The sequence below is a fragment of the Saccopteryx leptura genome, chromosome 1, assembly GCF_036850995.1.
Source record: "Saccopteryx leptura isolate mSacLep1 chromosome 1, mSacLep1_pri_phased_curated, whole genome shotgun sequence".
In the NCBI taxonomy this organism is placed as follows: Eukaryota; Metazoa; Chordata; class Mammalia; order Chiroptera; family Emballonuridae; genus Saccopteryx; species Saccopteryx leptura.
The window spans coordinates 150,546,879-150,562,966 of NC_089503.1; the positions used below are offsets into that span (position 1 = coordinate 150,546,879).

At 47.1% G+C, this 16,088-nt stretch overlaps 1 protein-coding gene across 1 annotated transcript; it reads right to left on the minus strand.

Annotated features, from left to right (window-relative positions):
• Window positions 1-7,011: 7,011 nt before the first annotated feature.
• Window positions 7,012-15,825, minus strand: GZMA (granzyme A). The gene is made up of 5 exons (XM_066360841.1): window positions 15,696-15,825; window positions 12,264-12,408; window positions 10,468-10,609; window positions 10,007-10,276; window positions 7,012-7,241 (listed from the first exon to the last, which is right to left on the minus strand). Exons 1-5 carry the CDS (start codon window positions 15,763-15,765, stop codon window positions 7,080-7,082), a joined length of 789 nt encoding a protein of 262 aa, XP_066216938.1. The 5' UTR covers window positions 15,766-15,825; the 3' UTR covers window positions 7,012-7,079.
• Between the last annotated feature and the right edge of the window lie 263 nt (window positions 15,826-16,088).

Sequence of the window (16,088 nt, forward strand, 5' to 3'; positions counted from 1 at the left end):
AGCCTTTATTGGCAGCACTTGGTAACTGTAGTAACCTTGCATTTCTTCTCCCAGCCACAGGTGTTCACAGCGGCCACGGCGGTTGGGAACAACACTGCTTCTTGGTGCAGCATTGTGGTGCTAACCCGCTTTTATCAGAAGCCGCGTGAACATGGAGGTCATGTCACTTGGGTGGGCTCATTTCCTGCTGAACATCATTCTCAGGTTGATCACAAGCCCAGTGGTTGGAGAGTTGAGGTGACAGTGGCCTGTGGTTTAAGTTTAGTGGGGGTATTTTGATGAGAATGAGAATTAAAACTGAGCAACAAGCTGCAGTCCTAACCTTGGAGAGTCATGGGTCAAACCTGCCAACAGTAACTCTCTGTGCTCTGCTGCAGAAACAGTGAGAAAAAGAGCCGAAGCCAGTGCACCAATATTTATTGACAAAGGCTTCAGAGCAGGGCTCAGGTCTACCAGGTAACTACTGATGTGATAGACACATGGATACGCAAAGGTTTCTTTGGTTTTAGAATCTCAAGTGACAGAAGAAATAGTCAAAGCATGACGTGGTGTCTCTGTGCGTTCCCCCAAAGAGCCGCCATTCCCTTCCAGTCTGGCAGGCATGGACTTTCTATTAGACAATGCCACTGGATCCTTTAAAAGACATTTGTTTAAATTAATACGGAAGCTTTCTTTGTTTCCTGCCTTTCCTCCCCCTGCAATGTAATTTGGGTTTATCATGATGACCACTTTCTTTTTCACTTTGATGTTTCTTAATATCTTCAAGGATAAATATGTGTCCAGGATCCTGGAGATGTGTAGAACTGACACTATCTTTCTTTCTATCTTTATTTATTTTTGTTTTTAAAATGGATTTTTTCTTTCTTTCTTTTTTTTTTTTATTAAATGAGGGGCAGAGAAGCAGGGAGGCAGAGAGACAGACTCCCGCATGTGCTCTAACTGGGATCCACCCGGCAAGCCCCTTACAGGGCGATGCTCTGCCCATCTGAGGCTACTGCTTTGTTGCTTGGCAACCAAGCTATTTCAGTGCCTGAAGTGAGGCCATGGAACCATCCTTAGCACCTGGGGCCAAATTGCTCTAACCATTTGAGCCATGGCTGCAGGAGGGGAAGAGTGAGAGAGAAAGAAAGAGAGAGAGAAGGGGGAGGGGTGGAGAAGCAGATGGCAGCTTCTCTTGTGTGACCTGGCCGGGAATTGGACCCGGGACTTCCACACACCGGGCCGACACTCTACTGCTGAGCCAACCGGCCAGGGCCTTAAAATTGATTTAAAAGAGAGAGCATGGGAAAGAGAAACATTGATTTGTTGTCCCACTTGTGCATTCACTGGTTGATTTTTGTTTGTGCCCTGACCGGGAATCAAACCCCGGTCAGAGTCAGATTGTTTGTTTCTTGTAGGCTACAGGATGGAGTTAGAGATGAAACCTTCCATTGTAAAAAGTTCATGATATAAACTGTTCCATACTTCAACCTGAGACACAGGAGACCGCAACTGGCCAGGTGCTCCAAGGCACGACGTGACTGTGTGGACCTGTCCTGCTCTGGCCAGGTCGGGTGGAGTTTTTGGTAAGTAAATGGGTGAGAGAGACACCGTGTACCTATACCGTGGGGAGCTGTCATGGGAGCTCGGAAGAGCCCCGAATGGAAGACTTTTTTTTCTGGTTCTTTGAAGTACATCTTTCATCAGGGGAAAAGAAAAAAAAAGAAAAGAGGCCTACACCCAGCACACGTCGGGAAGTGAATAGATGAGTGTTCCTAATTTGGCTATGATTGTCACTCGTGATGGTCGTGACTTCTCGTCCTTGTTCATGCACGTGGAGATGCAGGGATGAGCACGGACAGTGAGCTGTGTCTGATGTGCGGAGTCAGCACCGTAACTCCTCGTCCCTCGCTTTGAGGAAGAACCGGCAGTGTGGGAGTGTGTGGGAGGGAGACTCGGAGGAAGGTTGAGACGTTGTTCTGCATTGGGAGACCCCTGACGAGTGTGAGCCTCTGCCCTCCCCGGCAAGCCACTGTTCTTTCTCAACAACGTTCATCCTTCTTTTACCGGGTACTTCTCGAAAGCAGGACCCCATGATGGGGCACATGGCCCAGCCTTGTCCTCAGGGGTCTCAAATCCCCATGGGTGTAATCTGGAATGTTAAAGAGGGTTGAGGTGAGCAGGCATCTCCTTCCCCCGAGCCCTGGGAGACAGAAAGCCGAGTGGCGGCTGTGATGGCACAGAGTGTGGGCGCCCCGTCTCTTGTAGAGCTCTGATGACACAGCGTGCGCTTTCTGTCCACTCAGTCTGTCTGCTAAACAGCCTCTGGAATTCGTTTATGAAGTCTCTTCGATGTGTCAGGTACTCTCTGGGTGCTGGGGACGCACAGGTGAACAGGACAGACAATATCCTTGCCCTCACTGAGTGTACCTACACTTTTGTTGAAGAGACAGAAACCAAACATATACAATGGTCGATAGTGATAATACCATGACTCTCCGGAGCATCTGAGAATGTCATTTGGCAACATGACAGCACCCTTAATAGAAAGACTTCCTGCTTCAGGGGGTCAACCTGGCTGGACCCCTGGTTGGCCTCAGGATGGCCTGTATGTCCTTCAGCTGTCATACTGCATGATTTGGTAAATACAAAATACAGGTGGCTCTGGCAGAGGCTCTGGTGGCCACGCGTGAGTGTAACAGGGACACGTGGTGATTCTGTGCACATTTTAATCATAAGAGGAGCAATTCACTGGACCTTTCCAGTTTAGAGAAATACCTTAAATCAAGCCTTAAAACCCACTTCTCTACAAAATGACAATTCTAGCAGCGAGGTGGGCCCTTCGGCGAGGTTTGGGCATCTGATAGATGCCCGAACCAACTTGTTGATGCTTGGAATTGAGAATGAACTTGGGTGCATGCCCTTGTTTCTCTGGACTCAGTGGGCGGTGAACTCTTTAGCTTTAAGGCCTTGACATTAGACAGAATTCCGGAGAGTGTATTTAACCTTTTCTCCTTCTCTTAAAATGGTTATGGTTGGAGAAGATGTAGTTACTTTTGAGTATTTAGACACTAATTTTCATCTCCAGCACAGTTCCTTTTGTATATAATTTCCCCTCAAAATAGTTAGCAGGATGGTTGTTACACAACCACTCATCGTGTGGTCAGGTCACTTTGGAAATTCTGTGTTGTACAAGAACAGCTTTTATTTCCCACGGCCGCTGTGTCAAAATCTTGGATACAGTATGTGTTCTGAGTCCCCCAGAGGAGTTATAGGCTTCAGTGTTTCCCAAACACATTTGGGAAGTCTTTTTGCATGGCATGTCTTGTGATGGTTGGTCCGTGAACACACTTCAGGGAGCAAACCACAGGTGACTGGTAGAGTATTGAACTTACATTGTTTCCACTGTGAGTCAGTGTTTCCACATAGGTCAAGGACACTCTGATGTTGGATATCTGGTTCAGGGTCTTTCAAATGGGGCTGTGTGGATCCAATGAGTCAAAATCAGCATTAAAAATGAAATAGAACAGTATAGAATGGAAAAAAATGAAAAAGTAAGTATCATTTATGAAACTATTGTTGTAACTGTGAGAATATGTACATGCCTATATGTGGGGCCACTGCACAAAATGTAGTTTGCACCACGGGCTGTGGTAAAAAAATTGTAAAGATGATGTTCTAGCATGGTCATGCCTAACTAAGCCTCACCCTATGAACCCCAGTCATGATTCTCTGGAGGAAAATTCCAGTGAAAGAATTTAAAGAAACCCAAAACACTAATTTGAAAGAATATATATGCCCCCATGTTCATTGCAGTGTTATTTACAACAGCCAAGATTTGGAAGCAGCCCAAGTGGCCATCAGTAGATGAGTGGATAAAAATGCTGTGGTCCATTTACACGACGGAATACTACCCGGCTGTAAGAAATAAGGAATTCTTTACCCTTTGGGACAGCATGGATGGACCTGGAGAGCATTATGCTAAGTGACATAGCCCAGTCAGAGAAAGACAAGCACCATACGATTTCACTCACATGTGGAATCTAATGAACAAAATAAACTAACAAGCAAAATAGAGACAGACTCAGAGACACAGAGAACAGACTGACGGCTGTCCGAGGGGAGGGACCTGTGAGTGTGACCTGATTTGGACAGAGGGTCTCTGTAGATGTCGGGAAGTTAAGGATCTCGAAATGAGATCATCCTGAATTATCCAGATGGGCTTGAGGTCCAAGACACAGAGGAGGAGGTGACGTGAGAGCAGAGGCAGAGACTGGAGCCATATGGCCACAGATCAAGGTGGCCAATAGCTGCCAGAAACCGGACGGGGCAAGGGATGGAATCTGAAGCCTCCGAGGGAGCCAGCCCCGCTGACCCCTTGGTGGTGGACTTCTGGACCCCAGAGCTGGAGGAGAGCAGCTTTCAGTGGTCTGAAGCCACATGGCGTGTGGCGGGTTGGTGTGGCAGCCACAGGAAACCAGTAGAAGGAGAGACGGAACCAACACCTTAGCCTCTTGCGATGCCTCCCGGGGCCCACCCTGGCTGGGTTCACCACGGCAGAGGCGCCGGCGGCCAGCCCTCAAAGTGGTGGGCTGCAGAGGAGCCCTGGTCCTGGGAGGGGATTCGGGGCCCAGTCTCAGCACCAGCCCTTGCACCACCAGCTGTCTCTTCTTCTTCCCACAGGCTACAGGGGCCGAGTGCTGCACTGGCTCTGAGTCTGGGCCAGACCTGCCGCTGTGGACGGCACAGCCTGTGTGAGGAGCTGTGGCCACAGCCACTCGCCTGAGTGCCAGCTTCCTTGTTTCTAAGTGACAGTCGTGATTCAGGCCTGTCTCCAGCGTGGTGTTGTTGTGAGGGTCGAACTAGATGGGGTGCTTTTCCTGAGGTGGATGCCTGTTCTGACCTCCTTGCTCTGTTGTTTGCTCTGCTTCCTGCCCTTGCACGTCCCAGACGTTGTCTTTGATCCTCCAGTATTCTCTCTGTTTACTCCTCCCCCCCTTACCTTTCCTCTCCTTCACTCCTCTCTTCCTCCCTCTTCCCCTCTATTATTTTGACCTCTGTCACCATGGGTTATTCTGCCTTATGCCAACTTCAGATAAATGAAATCACATAGACAATATTCTTTTTTTTGGGGGGGGGGGGGTGTCTGGCTTCTTTCATTCAACATTCAGCTTGTCAGATTAACTTGTGTTACTGCACCTAACTAGTTTGTTCTTTGTCAATGTTGTGGAATATTATTTCATCACATGAATGTACAAACATTGTTTATCCATTTTATTGGAGATGGATATTTGAGTTATTTTCAGTTTTGACCTTTAAGAATAAAGCTTCTATGCATAGTCTAAAACAGTGGTCCCCAACCCCCGGGCCGTGGACCAGTACCGGTCCGTGGGCCATTTGGTACCAGTCCACAGAGAAAGAATAAATAACTTACATTATTTCTGTTTTATTTATATTTAAGTCTGAACGATGTTTTATTTTTAAAAAATGACCAGATTTCCTCTGTTACATCCGTCTAAAACTCACTCTTGATGCTTGTCTCGGTCACGTGATACATTTATCTGTCCCACCCTAAAGGCCCGTCTGTGAAAATATTTTATGACATTAAACCGGTCTGTGGCCCAAAAAAGGTTGGGGACCACTGGTCTAGAACACCACTTTGGTGAAATTGCTAGGTCACAGGATATGTGCACATTTAGTTTTAATAGTCACTGCCAATTTTCCTAAGAAGCTAGATTTACACCTCCACCTGCTATGAACAAGGGTGCCACAGCTGCCTTGTGAGTGGACTACACAGTCGGTAACAGGTGTGCCGGTAGGGGCCGCCTGTCCTCTTACTGCTGTTAGGACCCTACCTGGGAATTAGGAGTTAGAGTGGGTGGGTACACAAGGTATCACTCTAGTGACTCTCTTGGAGCCTTTCTTTTAGAAATTGGCACCAGGTCTCACTTTCTGGTACAAGGTCCTCATCCCTACTGTGTGTAATCTCATCGGGGGCCCATTGAATTTCAATTCAATAGAAATTTCCAGAGGTAGGTAGGGTTTGGGCATTGGTCATATTATAGAGCCTGGTAAGTCTAAAGGGCAGGCATGGTTGAAAACCATCGTTTCAGTCAGTTTTTAAGGTATGTTCTTTTTTCGTTGTTAAGAGGCTGTCTCTGAGTGTTGCAGTACGGTCTTGGTTCAGGTACACATTGTGTGTATGTATGTATATACAGATGTGTATAGTGAGTAGTCATTAGTGTACACACACACACACTCCTAAAGGAACAGAGAGAAATCAAAGGAATCTGTTCACACCATCACATTTTGAAGCAGCTACCGAGCGCACGACTATCCACTAACTTCAATGTGTTGAACAGACATTGTGGGGCTCTTTCCAAAGGAAACTTTCTGACCACGGTTCTTCCCACTGAGGGAGGCAGCCACCGAAATCACTGTGGTGATTGGACCTACCCAGGCTCAGGGACCAGGCAAACCAAGAAATCACCTCGATAATCCAAGGCTCACCTGCGAACCGCTGAGAAAGGAGGCTGAGTGTCTGTTTATACTTTTCTTGGCTGGCCAAGCACTTCGTGTGTAACCCCCAGAATTCTAGTTTCTGTTTCTCAGCGGCCTTTGGAGCACACTGAAAGGCATTTCCGGTTTCTATTTCTCCCAGAGACTCAGGCTTTCACACATACATCTGAGTAGCAGGTGTTGATGCGGAACAATGGCTTCCGAAGGGCATGCTCATTTCCTTTGAACCCAAACGCTCCAGATTGGCTGTTTGTGTTTCCTGCAGAGCTGCTGAGCCCATGTCTGTACCCTTACTGGACAGACTGACCTGTGTGTCACTCCAGCTGGCTCCTGTTGGGACAGGGCAGCAAATAATTCAAACAAAACTCGCATGTCCCTTTGACACATGGATGACACTGGTGACATCGGTCCCCTGCTCTCTTCCTTGCATTACCCACAAGGTTACTCTGTCATTTTGCCTCACTTTGTAGGTGGGATTCTGCCTACTGAAGTGACAGGAGAGAAACAGGCACAGTCAGGCAAACCGACTTTATTTACGACAGGAGAAAGAGGTGATTGCAAATGAAATGAAATACAGTGATCTAAACCGCCCCCTTCATAGTCTTAATTATCCAGTTCAGGTACTTCTGTGAGAGGAGGGTGTAGATGCCAGGTCCTCGAGGGTCTCCACACCTTCCTGGTTTTCCAAAGGAAGTGATGCCCCTGAGAACGCCCTCACATATCAGAGGGCTTCCAGAATCTCCCTGGAAGACAAGAGGGGTGGTGGGGATGAGCATCAAACATGACCGTTGCTGAGCCAAAGAAGTCCCATTTCATGTGGAATGAAGACCAACCTTCACTTAATTGAAAATTAGTGCTTAAAAAAACCCAGAAGGGCCCTGGCCAGTGGCTCAGTGGATAAAGTGTCAGCTCAGTGTATGTTTGTCCCAGGTTCGATTTCTGGTCAGGGCACACAGGAGCAGTGACCATCTGCTTCTCCACCCCCCTCTCCTCTTTCTCTCCCTCTTTTCCTCCTGTAGCCAGTGGCTCAATTGCTTTGAATGTGGCCCTGGGTGCTAAAAATAGCTTGATACTCAAGCATTGGTCCCAGATGAGGTTGCCAGGTGGATCCCAGTTGGGGCACATGCAGGAGGAGTCTGTCTCACTATCTCCTTTCCTCTTACTAAACACACACACCCCCACACACAAACTCAAAAGGTTGAGAATTATGTCAATATTTTAAAAATTGCTTGATTTACTTATAAACCAGTGAAAATTTGACATGAAACTTGTATTATGGTTTATGTTATCCTGTAGTCCTGAGACCCATTTTCTGCTTTAGAAAGGAAACCTACTGGTCATTTTCTCAAAATATTTTGATACTCAAGGGGCAAAATAGTCACATGCGGATGGGACTTTGAGACAAAAGGTGGAAACCCTGTCTTCTATATAGTTTCTCCAGCAGATACTTATCCTTCCAAAGAAACAAAAGCAAAGCAACCCTTGCTTTCACCCTCTGAGACAGATAGAAACTTCCCCCCACGTCCCCTGTGAGCTTCTGACACTGGGCCGAAGCTCTCGAACCAGGGACTCCACTGCGGAGCCCGCTGACCCCCTGGGGGAGGCTCTGGTGAGCCATCACTCACCGCTCTATTCCCCCTGACAGTCCCTCTCCCTGTGTGACCATCCATTCTCTCCCGGGGTTCTAGGACCAGCCGATTTTAACCTACCTGAGGTCTAGAGTCTGGGCTGGTGGTGCCACATGGAGGGCCACGCAGGTTTGCACACAGAGCTGGGCAGGTGCCAGGCCCTGGGGACCCAGCTTCCCTCCAGCTACGTGCTGGCCCTGGGGCCACCACTTTCCTGGCAAGAACTGACCGAGGAGTGTATGAAGTAAGGAACCATGTGAGGAGCTGGGGTCCCGCCTGCACAGATATATTTCTCCTGCTTAACGTAGAGCCTGAAGATTTCAGAGTGAGTCCGGCAGGTGTAATTCATCAACAGCCATTGAGAGAACAGGCAAAAGGTGGCTAAGCTTTGATGGTAGAGGCTGGCAGGTGGCCGGCATCTTGGGACACTGTTGTGGCTTCAGGGTGTTGTGGGTGAGTTCTAAAGGCATGCAGGTTCTGGATTTCTGGGTGCTCCGAGAGGGGAGTGACCGAAGAGGGAAAGGGAGGAGGGCAAAGAGAGGGGTTTTGCCTAGCGTTGTCCTGCAAGCATGCCTCTCAGAGTCTGCTGATGTTTAGATAAGCACCTGGGAAGAGGGAGAGGCCTCTGGATCTCAGGGTCTGATAGTGCCCCAGCCACGCTCACTGCATGTTCCTCTTCAGACGGGGCTCTCTCTGGGGGGCCTTTGGAAAAGGTGACGAGCCAGCACTCAGAGCCTACATATCTGTACAGGGCTGCTTCTACCTCTATCCTCACTAGGGGCCTTGCCCCATCCCTTCCCTCGGACTCTGACATGGAGGACGACATGTTCTCTGTGTGGGTCATGCTTGGACGTTGTTTCCTGGGGACTGAGCTTGGATGTAGGAAGCTATAGGGTCTCGCCTGGGAGCCTCCGTGGGGTTTGGGAAGGACAGGCATTTCAGACTCTCCAGGTTAAATGGCAGGAATTTTTGTGGTGTGCTGAGATAGGGGGAAAAGGGTCTGGAAGTCCATAGGGAAACCCTGACTTTGGCTCTCCTGAATGTTACATAGTTTATTGTTTTTTTTTAATGACTCTATTCTTTAATTTTTAAAAAATTTTTCAATTACAATTGACATATAATATGATATTAGTTTCAGGTGTACAACATAGTGATCACACATTTATATACCTCATGCAGTGATTCCCCTGATAAATCTAGTACAACCTGGCATCATACACTTATTACAATATTGTTGACTGTAGTTCTTATGCTGTACTTCATATCTTCATGACTATTTAGAACTACCAATTTGTACTTTTTTTTTCTTTTTTTAAATTAATTTTAATGGGGTGACATTGATAAATCAGGGTACATATGTTCAGAGAAAACATCTCTAGGTTATTTTGACATTTGGTTATGCTGCATTCTTATCACCCAAAGTCCAATTGTCTTCTGTCACCTTATAACTGGTTTTCTTTATGCCCCTCCCTGCCCCCAACACCCTCCTTCTCTTCCCCCCCACCCCGTAACCCCCACACTCTTGTCCATGTCTCTGAGTCTCATTTTTATAGTTTTAATTTTAGATCTACATATGCTAAATTGAAGAACAACAACAAATAAAACCCACGTTGCTTCTTGGGTAGTTTTATATGAAATCAGAAAGATGCCTTAGATCAACCCACGCACTAGCTGGAAACTTGTCATTTTTGATGAAACCTCACTTAGGCTGAGAACATTAACTTGTTTGACTGGAGTTTTCTCAAGCTTTTTTTTTTCCCCCCCAAAAAAGCACTAGGTCTCTACAGGAGCCAATACCATCAGAAGACCTGGCGTGACATTGTTTTCTATTTCTGCACAGTGTAATCCAACAGCCAAAACGTGGGACCACTTGTACTTACGTTACATGAGTCTTTCCCACCTTTGGGGCTCCCAGCACAGATCATATTCAGTCCAATCACGGGATTGTAATTATAGTGCTTTGGGTCATTGCAGATCTTTCTGTTTATGACAGCGATGCTGACTTCCATCAGGGTGTCGGGTTCATGTAGCTTGTTGTTTATGGCCCCCCATCCCGCAACGAGGCACAGGGTTCCTGGTTTTACGTCGTCCCCCTTTTTAGGGAGATTCAGGATAGTCACATTTTTATTAATTGTTGCTTTCTTTTTCAGCTGAGGAAGACAAGCAAAAAGAGTGAACAGAATGAGGTGATTAAAATATTCACATTTTTATAAACCCCAGGGACCCCCTTCCCCGCCATGTAGCTACAGTCTGTAGCTATTGGGGCATCCAAGAAAGGTTGTCATGTAGGTGGCCAGATTGTAGGAGTTCCTAGACTTTGAAGTCAATCAAAGTTACGTACCTGTAGAAGTTGAAGATCACCCTCATGTGTGTCCTTATCATAGCACGGATAGGGAAACTTTTTCTTCACGTACATGATCTGTCTTTCTGGCTCATTCTTGGTTCTTGAGTGAGCCCCAAGAATGATTTTGGATGTTGAGTTCCTGAGAACAGACACAACACTATTAACAAGTTTACTTTCTTAATCAGGGGCTGAGCATATTATGAGCCGATCAGTTTCATTGCCCCCTGTATAAATACGCTTGCCGTGGAAGTACTACTTATTGTAGCTCAGGGAAAAAAATGTGTGTACTTTAAAGAATAAAAATCAAAACATTTATGAATTCATCATCATCATCATCATCACTAGCATAGAATAGGTTGACTGAAAACAAATAAGAAGAATTCCATGGCAATTAAGCCAAATCTTGGGATCTCTGTTGGAGTTTTAGTACAACGCCCCCACCCCTGTTAGCTGTGATAGGGAAGCCCTTGATTACTGGAAAACAAAGGTCTCAGTAGTCTAGAGATGGGAGCAGTGACCTTCAGCCTGTTTCCTCTCACGGCACATATAAAGTAATTATTAAGGTTCTGTGGCACACCAAAACATATTTTTTGCTGACCTGCCAAAAAAATAAATAGGTATAATTTTGATTCATTCACACTAGATGGCTGTTGTCATTTTTTAATTTGACAGTCTGAGGGAAAAGAGGTCAGTGTCCCTGGCTAAAAAGTCAGGTATTGCCTGTTTAAAAAATTCTTGCGGCACACCGGTTGAAAATCGCTGATGTAGAGCAACTCACTGAAGGCATCTCTGTAGGACAACAGCAAACTTCAACAGAAGAACTTGCAGAAAGAGATGGTTCCATGGAGGTCCCCATTTGCTAGACATTGAGTGTGTATGTATTGGAAGGATGGTGGTCCGAAGAAGGGGACCACATCGATTCTCTTACTTTATGCTGAAGGTTCATTTTGATTAACAAAATCAAAATACTCTCTGAGGTATCAATAATTAAGGCTATTACCATTCACAAGCTAGTATAAACTACACCAGCCTGATAGTCACACTGCCATTTTGACACCAGCTGACATTAGTCTCACTTCAGACATTAGAATAGGGCTTTCAGAAGAGCACAGTTCAATGATGAAACGTTCTGTAAATCTGCACTGTCCAAGAAGGAGTCGTGAGCCCCACCTGGCTAACCAAGGGTGCAAATGTGGCGAGGCTGATTTAGGAAATAAATTTGTAATTTTACTTACACTTTATTAACTTAAATTTATATAGCCACATGTAGTGTACGTAGCTCACATGACAGCAGCCTCCACATTAGACAGCGCAGGTTTGGAGGCTTGACCGGGGGAGTGGAGGAAAGACCTGTCCTGGAAGAGGTTTGCAGGTGGCCGTCCACAGAGACGCTCGGAGGTATGAGGGGAGCTCATAGAAGGGGAACACAAGGCACTGGAAACAAGCTCTCTCTACTTAGCAGTTGTGTTTAGGCCCCCCAGGGGACTGGGACTGGGGACCCGGCTCCTGCTACCCTGTGGTGAAGTCAAGACCAGAAGCAGAGCCTTTCTGAGTGTGGACCCGAGGCTGGGAGGGGACCTGCAGGACAAGACAGGGCATTGCGTCCACACTGCTCTCATTCTCTGGCTCAGCCTGGGCTGTCCTCCTGGCTGGTGGTGTGGTGGTGGGGGGAGCCAGGATCCAGAAACGGAAGTCGTGTGGGTTCCCATGGTGTCAGTGAAATTTACTCTTTAAATGAACATGCACCCAGTTAGACTATGCCCACACACTTTGTTTCAACACGGAGCACTTACAGGGCGCAGTGGGCCGCGGTCAGCACCCAGGTGGCTGCGATCAAAGCCCCGCCGCAGAGAGTCCTGTTCTGGCCTTCAATAAGCACCATATAGGGTCTTGAATGAGGAGCCAACTTCTTTCCTCCAATGATTTTGACACAATGATCTGTCAGAAAAAAAAAAAAGGCAAATCCTGCTTGTGTGTACCCTGGAGAGAGCTACGGAAAGCCATGTTTCTTTTTTTAATTTTGGGTGGGGGGCAGAGACAGAGAGAGTCAGAGAGAGGACAGATAGGGACAGAGATGAGAAACATCAATTCTTCATTGCAGCTCCTTAGTTGTTCATTAATTGATTTCTCATATGTGCCTTGAGGGGGGGGGGGATTATAGCAGACCGAGTGACCCGTTGCTCGAGCCACCGACCTTGGGCTCAAGCTGGTGAGCCTTGCCCAAACCAGATGAGCCTGCGCTCAAGCTGACAACTCGAGGTCTCAAACCTGGGTCCTCCACATCCCAGTCCGAGGTTCTATCCACTGCGCCACTGCCTGGTCAGGCGGAAAGCCGTGTTTCTGAGACTAGCCGTGCTGTTCCTGTTGGGGAAGCAGCGCAGACAGCATCCTCCCCCCTCCGCCACCCCCTTCCCCTCGCATGCAGGTGTCCAGATATCCGAATGCAAATCTGTCCCTGTTGGACCCTCGGAGAGATCCTACCCTCTGCAGCTACAGAAGCCTGGCCATTGACAGGTCCAGAAGCCTCCAGGCTGGAAATCTGACCTCAGGCCGCTGGTGCTTGCAAAGGGCAAACAGCTGTGCATTGGTCTCCGTGGTAACAGTTGCTACAGGAGCTGCTAGAGACAAGGTAACCTTGAGTGCCCCTCACCCATCTCCCTTTCAGGCCGGGCGTTAATCTGAGGAAGGAGGGAGGCTTTTAGAAGCCCCAGAACTTATTTATTTATTTATTTATTTACCCCAAGTCTTTGTAAAAACACACAACTTACGAACGGAAATTAGCAGCACCTTTTCGCTGTGACTTTGCCTGTGAGTTCTCTGGTTACCGGGAGACCTCATTTTATTGAAATCTGCACTCTCCTCGTTCATAAAATGTGAGAATAATACTTGTGGCACCTGAGGCTCCCCTTCAATTTTCAAGAGGAACCCCATTGTTTAATCTAAGTAAGCTCTTGTCCAATGAAGTAGGGATAGGGAGGAGAGGGAGACACTATGAGAAGAGAATTCTGCCCTAGTCAGACCTCCTTGACGATAAACCAAAAGTCTAGATTCATTATTAGAGAACAGTATGACCCAGACGCAAGGCAAGCTGTCCATGTTGGTTCAGAAGATCCTGGCCCGTCGTGAAATCCTCTCAACTGCCCCCCTCCCTACACCTGATGTTCTCGGAGTCTCCTCAAGTATTTCTCCTGACCGTTGCCTCAGACCTATGGGTCCTTAAATAGGGCACAGTGCCTGGTCCCCACTGCTAGGTCCACAGTCAGGTGTAAATAATGAGAATGAGGGAAGGAAAAGAGATTGACTACAGGGCTCTAATTTCTAGGAGGGCCTGGGAAGGGGAAATTCTGGGCTCTAGTCCTAAAAGGAGAAGAAATTTAGAACTTCTCTCTCTTTTTTTTTCTTCTCATCTCAATTTTTTTCCTGGGGCGTGTCAGGTAAGCATAGATTCCAAACGTGCCTCTTTGGACCGTCTGGGCTGCAGAAACCCACCCAACGGAACACTGTCTTTTGCAGAGTCCCATGTTTGGTGAGCACACGCACCACCTCTGAAAGAAGCCCACACTTCCCACAACCAGCCACTCTCAGGAGGGCAGGGAGGAGACTTTGGAACAGGTGAGAAAGTTTCTAAAAACTAGCAATGCCTATATACTCGGTTTCTCTTCAGATTGTAAAAATCTTTTCCCTTTTACTAAAACTAGACATTCTTAGTCCCCAACCAGAATCAAAACAAACTGGAATTGGGGATAGAAATCCTCCAGGGTGCTCTGCTGCGCGGGAGGGTTGGGTCCAGAGCCTCACGTCTTGCTGAGCGGGGTCTGTGCCCTTGGTGGACCCACGTTGCTCTCTCTGACTGCAGGAGCCAGGCTGAGCAGAGCGAGGTGGTCTTGCTGTTTCCTCTGAAGAAAGGATGTACTTGGAATCTTAGCTGCTCTGCTTTCACTGTTGTGGAGAAGTTGACAAACCTGAACATCGTCCTACTGTAGACCAAGCTGATGCTATACCCACCCCTTGCTCCCAAATGAGCTACAACCTTGGATTTAATTATTTTTTTTTTTTGCTCATTTTTAATTGCAAGATGAACTAGACAATTTCCTTGGACATTTCTGGCAAGACAGGATGTTGTATCAGCAGCCCCTGTTCCTCACTCCTACCTCCAAAACGGATGGAACCCTGGGGAAAACCCACGAAACTCAGCCCAGCCCTGGCTGGGAGTGGTCCTCCCTTCCTAGAAGGGCTTGAAAGAAGATCCAGAGCTGCTGCCCTCCGAGTGGGAACGCCATGAATTTTACAGCCTCTCAAGCTGATGCTCATGAGAGGCATGCAGAACCCCACACATTGATTACTACTCAGTGCCCCAAAGAATTGATACCAAACGCTATAGCACTTCCAGGGAGCTGATGTAGGGACAGTCCCACTGCCATAATGTCTTCCCAAGGACACACTAGCCTAGAGAAGCAATGACAATAATTGTAATCATTCTGGATTTGTTACAGGTGTGTGGGCCAGATTCGTTCATTTTAATTGTCATTAAAATGACCTGCATTTTCTGTAGCAGGGAAGGCTGAGGCCCCTCTCTTTCTTTCCTGAAAGGTACTGATTACAGTATTTCCCCATGTACAAGACGCTCCCACGTATAAGAAGCACCTTAATTTTGGGGCCCGATATTTGAAAAAAAAAAGTTACATAAAGTTATTGAACTCAAGTTATAGTCATCATAAAATTCATACAACTCTCATCACTGTCAAAACTCCCATCCATTAGCTTGTCCTCATCTGTGTCTGATGATGAATCACTGTCTTCAACAATGAGCACAAAAAGAAGCGGGAAATGCAAGTAGAAAAATCTACAACCACCGTATAAGTAAGACACATCCCGTATTTAGACCCCAAAGTTTTCGAAAAAAGGTTTGTCTTATACATGGAGAAATACGGTATTTTCCTAACCGGAGAGCCTTTGGGTGGTTTGTCAGTTTGCTTCAGTCCCCTTGGGCAAGTTTACAAATGGGCAGCTGTCCACACTGGGGGGTCTGGGACCTTTTGCAAAGACATCATGAAGAAGAAGGATGTTTTTCCTTCTGAAGTAAAGGCATTTAATTAACATCCAAGGAAGAATGTTAAGGCTGGGGTGGGGGGATTCTCCTGCTGGTCCATTTAGTTTACATTGACGGAAAGTTCATTGCGGTTGGCTCTATCGGCTCTAATGAAAATGACAAGACCAGGTCTTACCTTGAGGAAAGAGCAGGAGGAAAATGACGATCGAGAGGGAAGGTACCAGAAGTGCACCGGAGGTCTTCATGGTGGCGTCTGTCCCCACATCAATTGAGGTGAAAATCTGTTGTCAGTCCTTGAAGGACTCTCTCTATATACCAAGAGCACAAAGGATGTGGTTTTCTCTCGAGTTTGAAGTTGACCTGTAGGCACTGAGACAGCAGTCAGTCACTGAGAGCAGCTCATGGGCAGTGGGCGTACTCTCCTTGGTCGGGGTGCTGAGGGAGAGGGGTGTGGGTCCATGGTGCGGGTGGCGCAGAGGGGACTTTGGTGTCCTCACGCTGGAGTGCCTAGGAAGAGACTCTGAACTGTCTCAGCAGGTTTGAGGATTCTAATTTTCAGCAGCAGCAG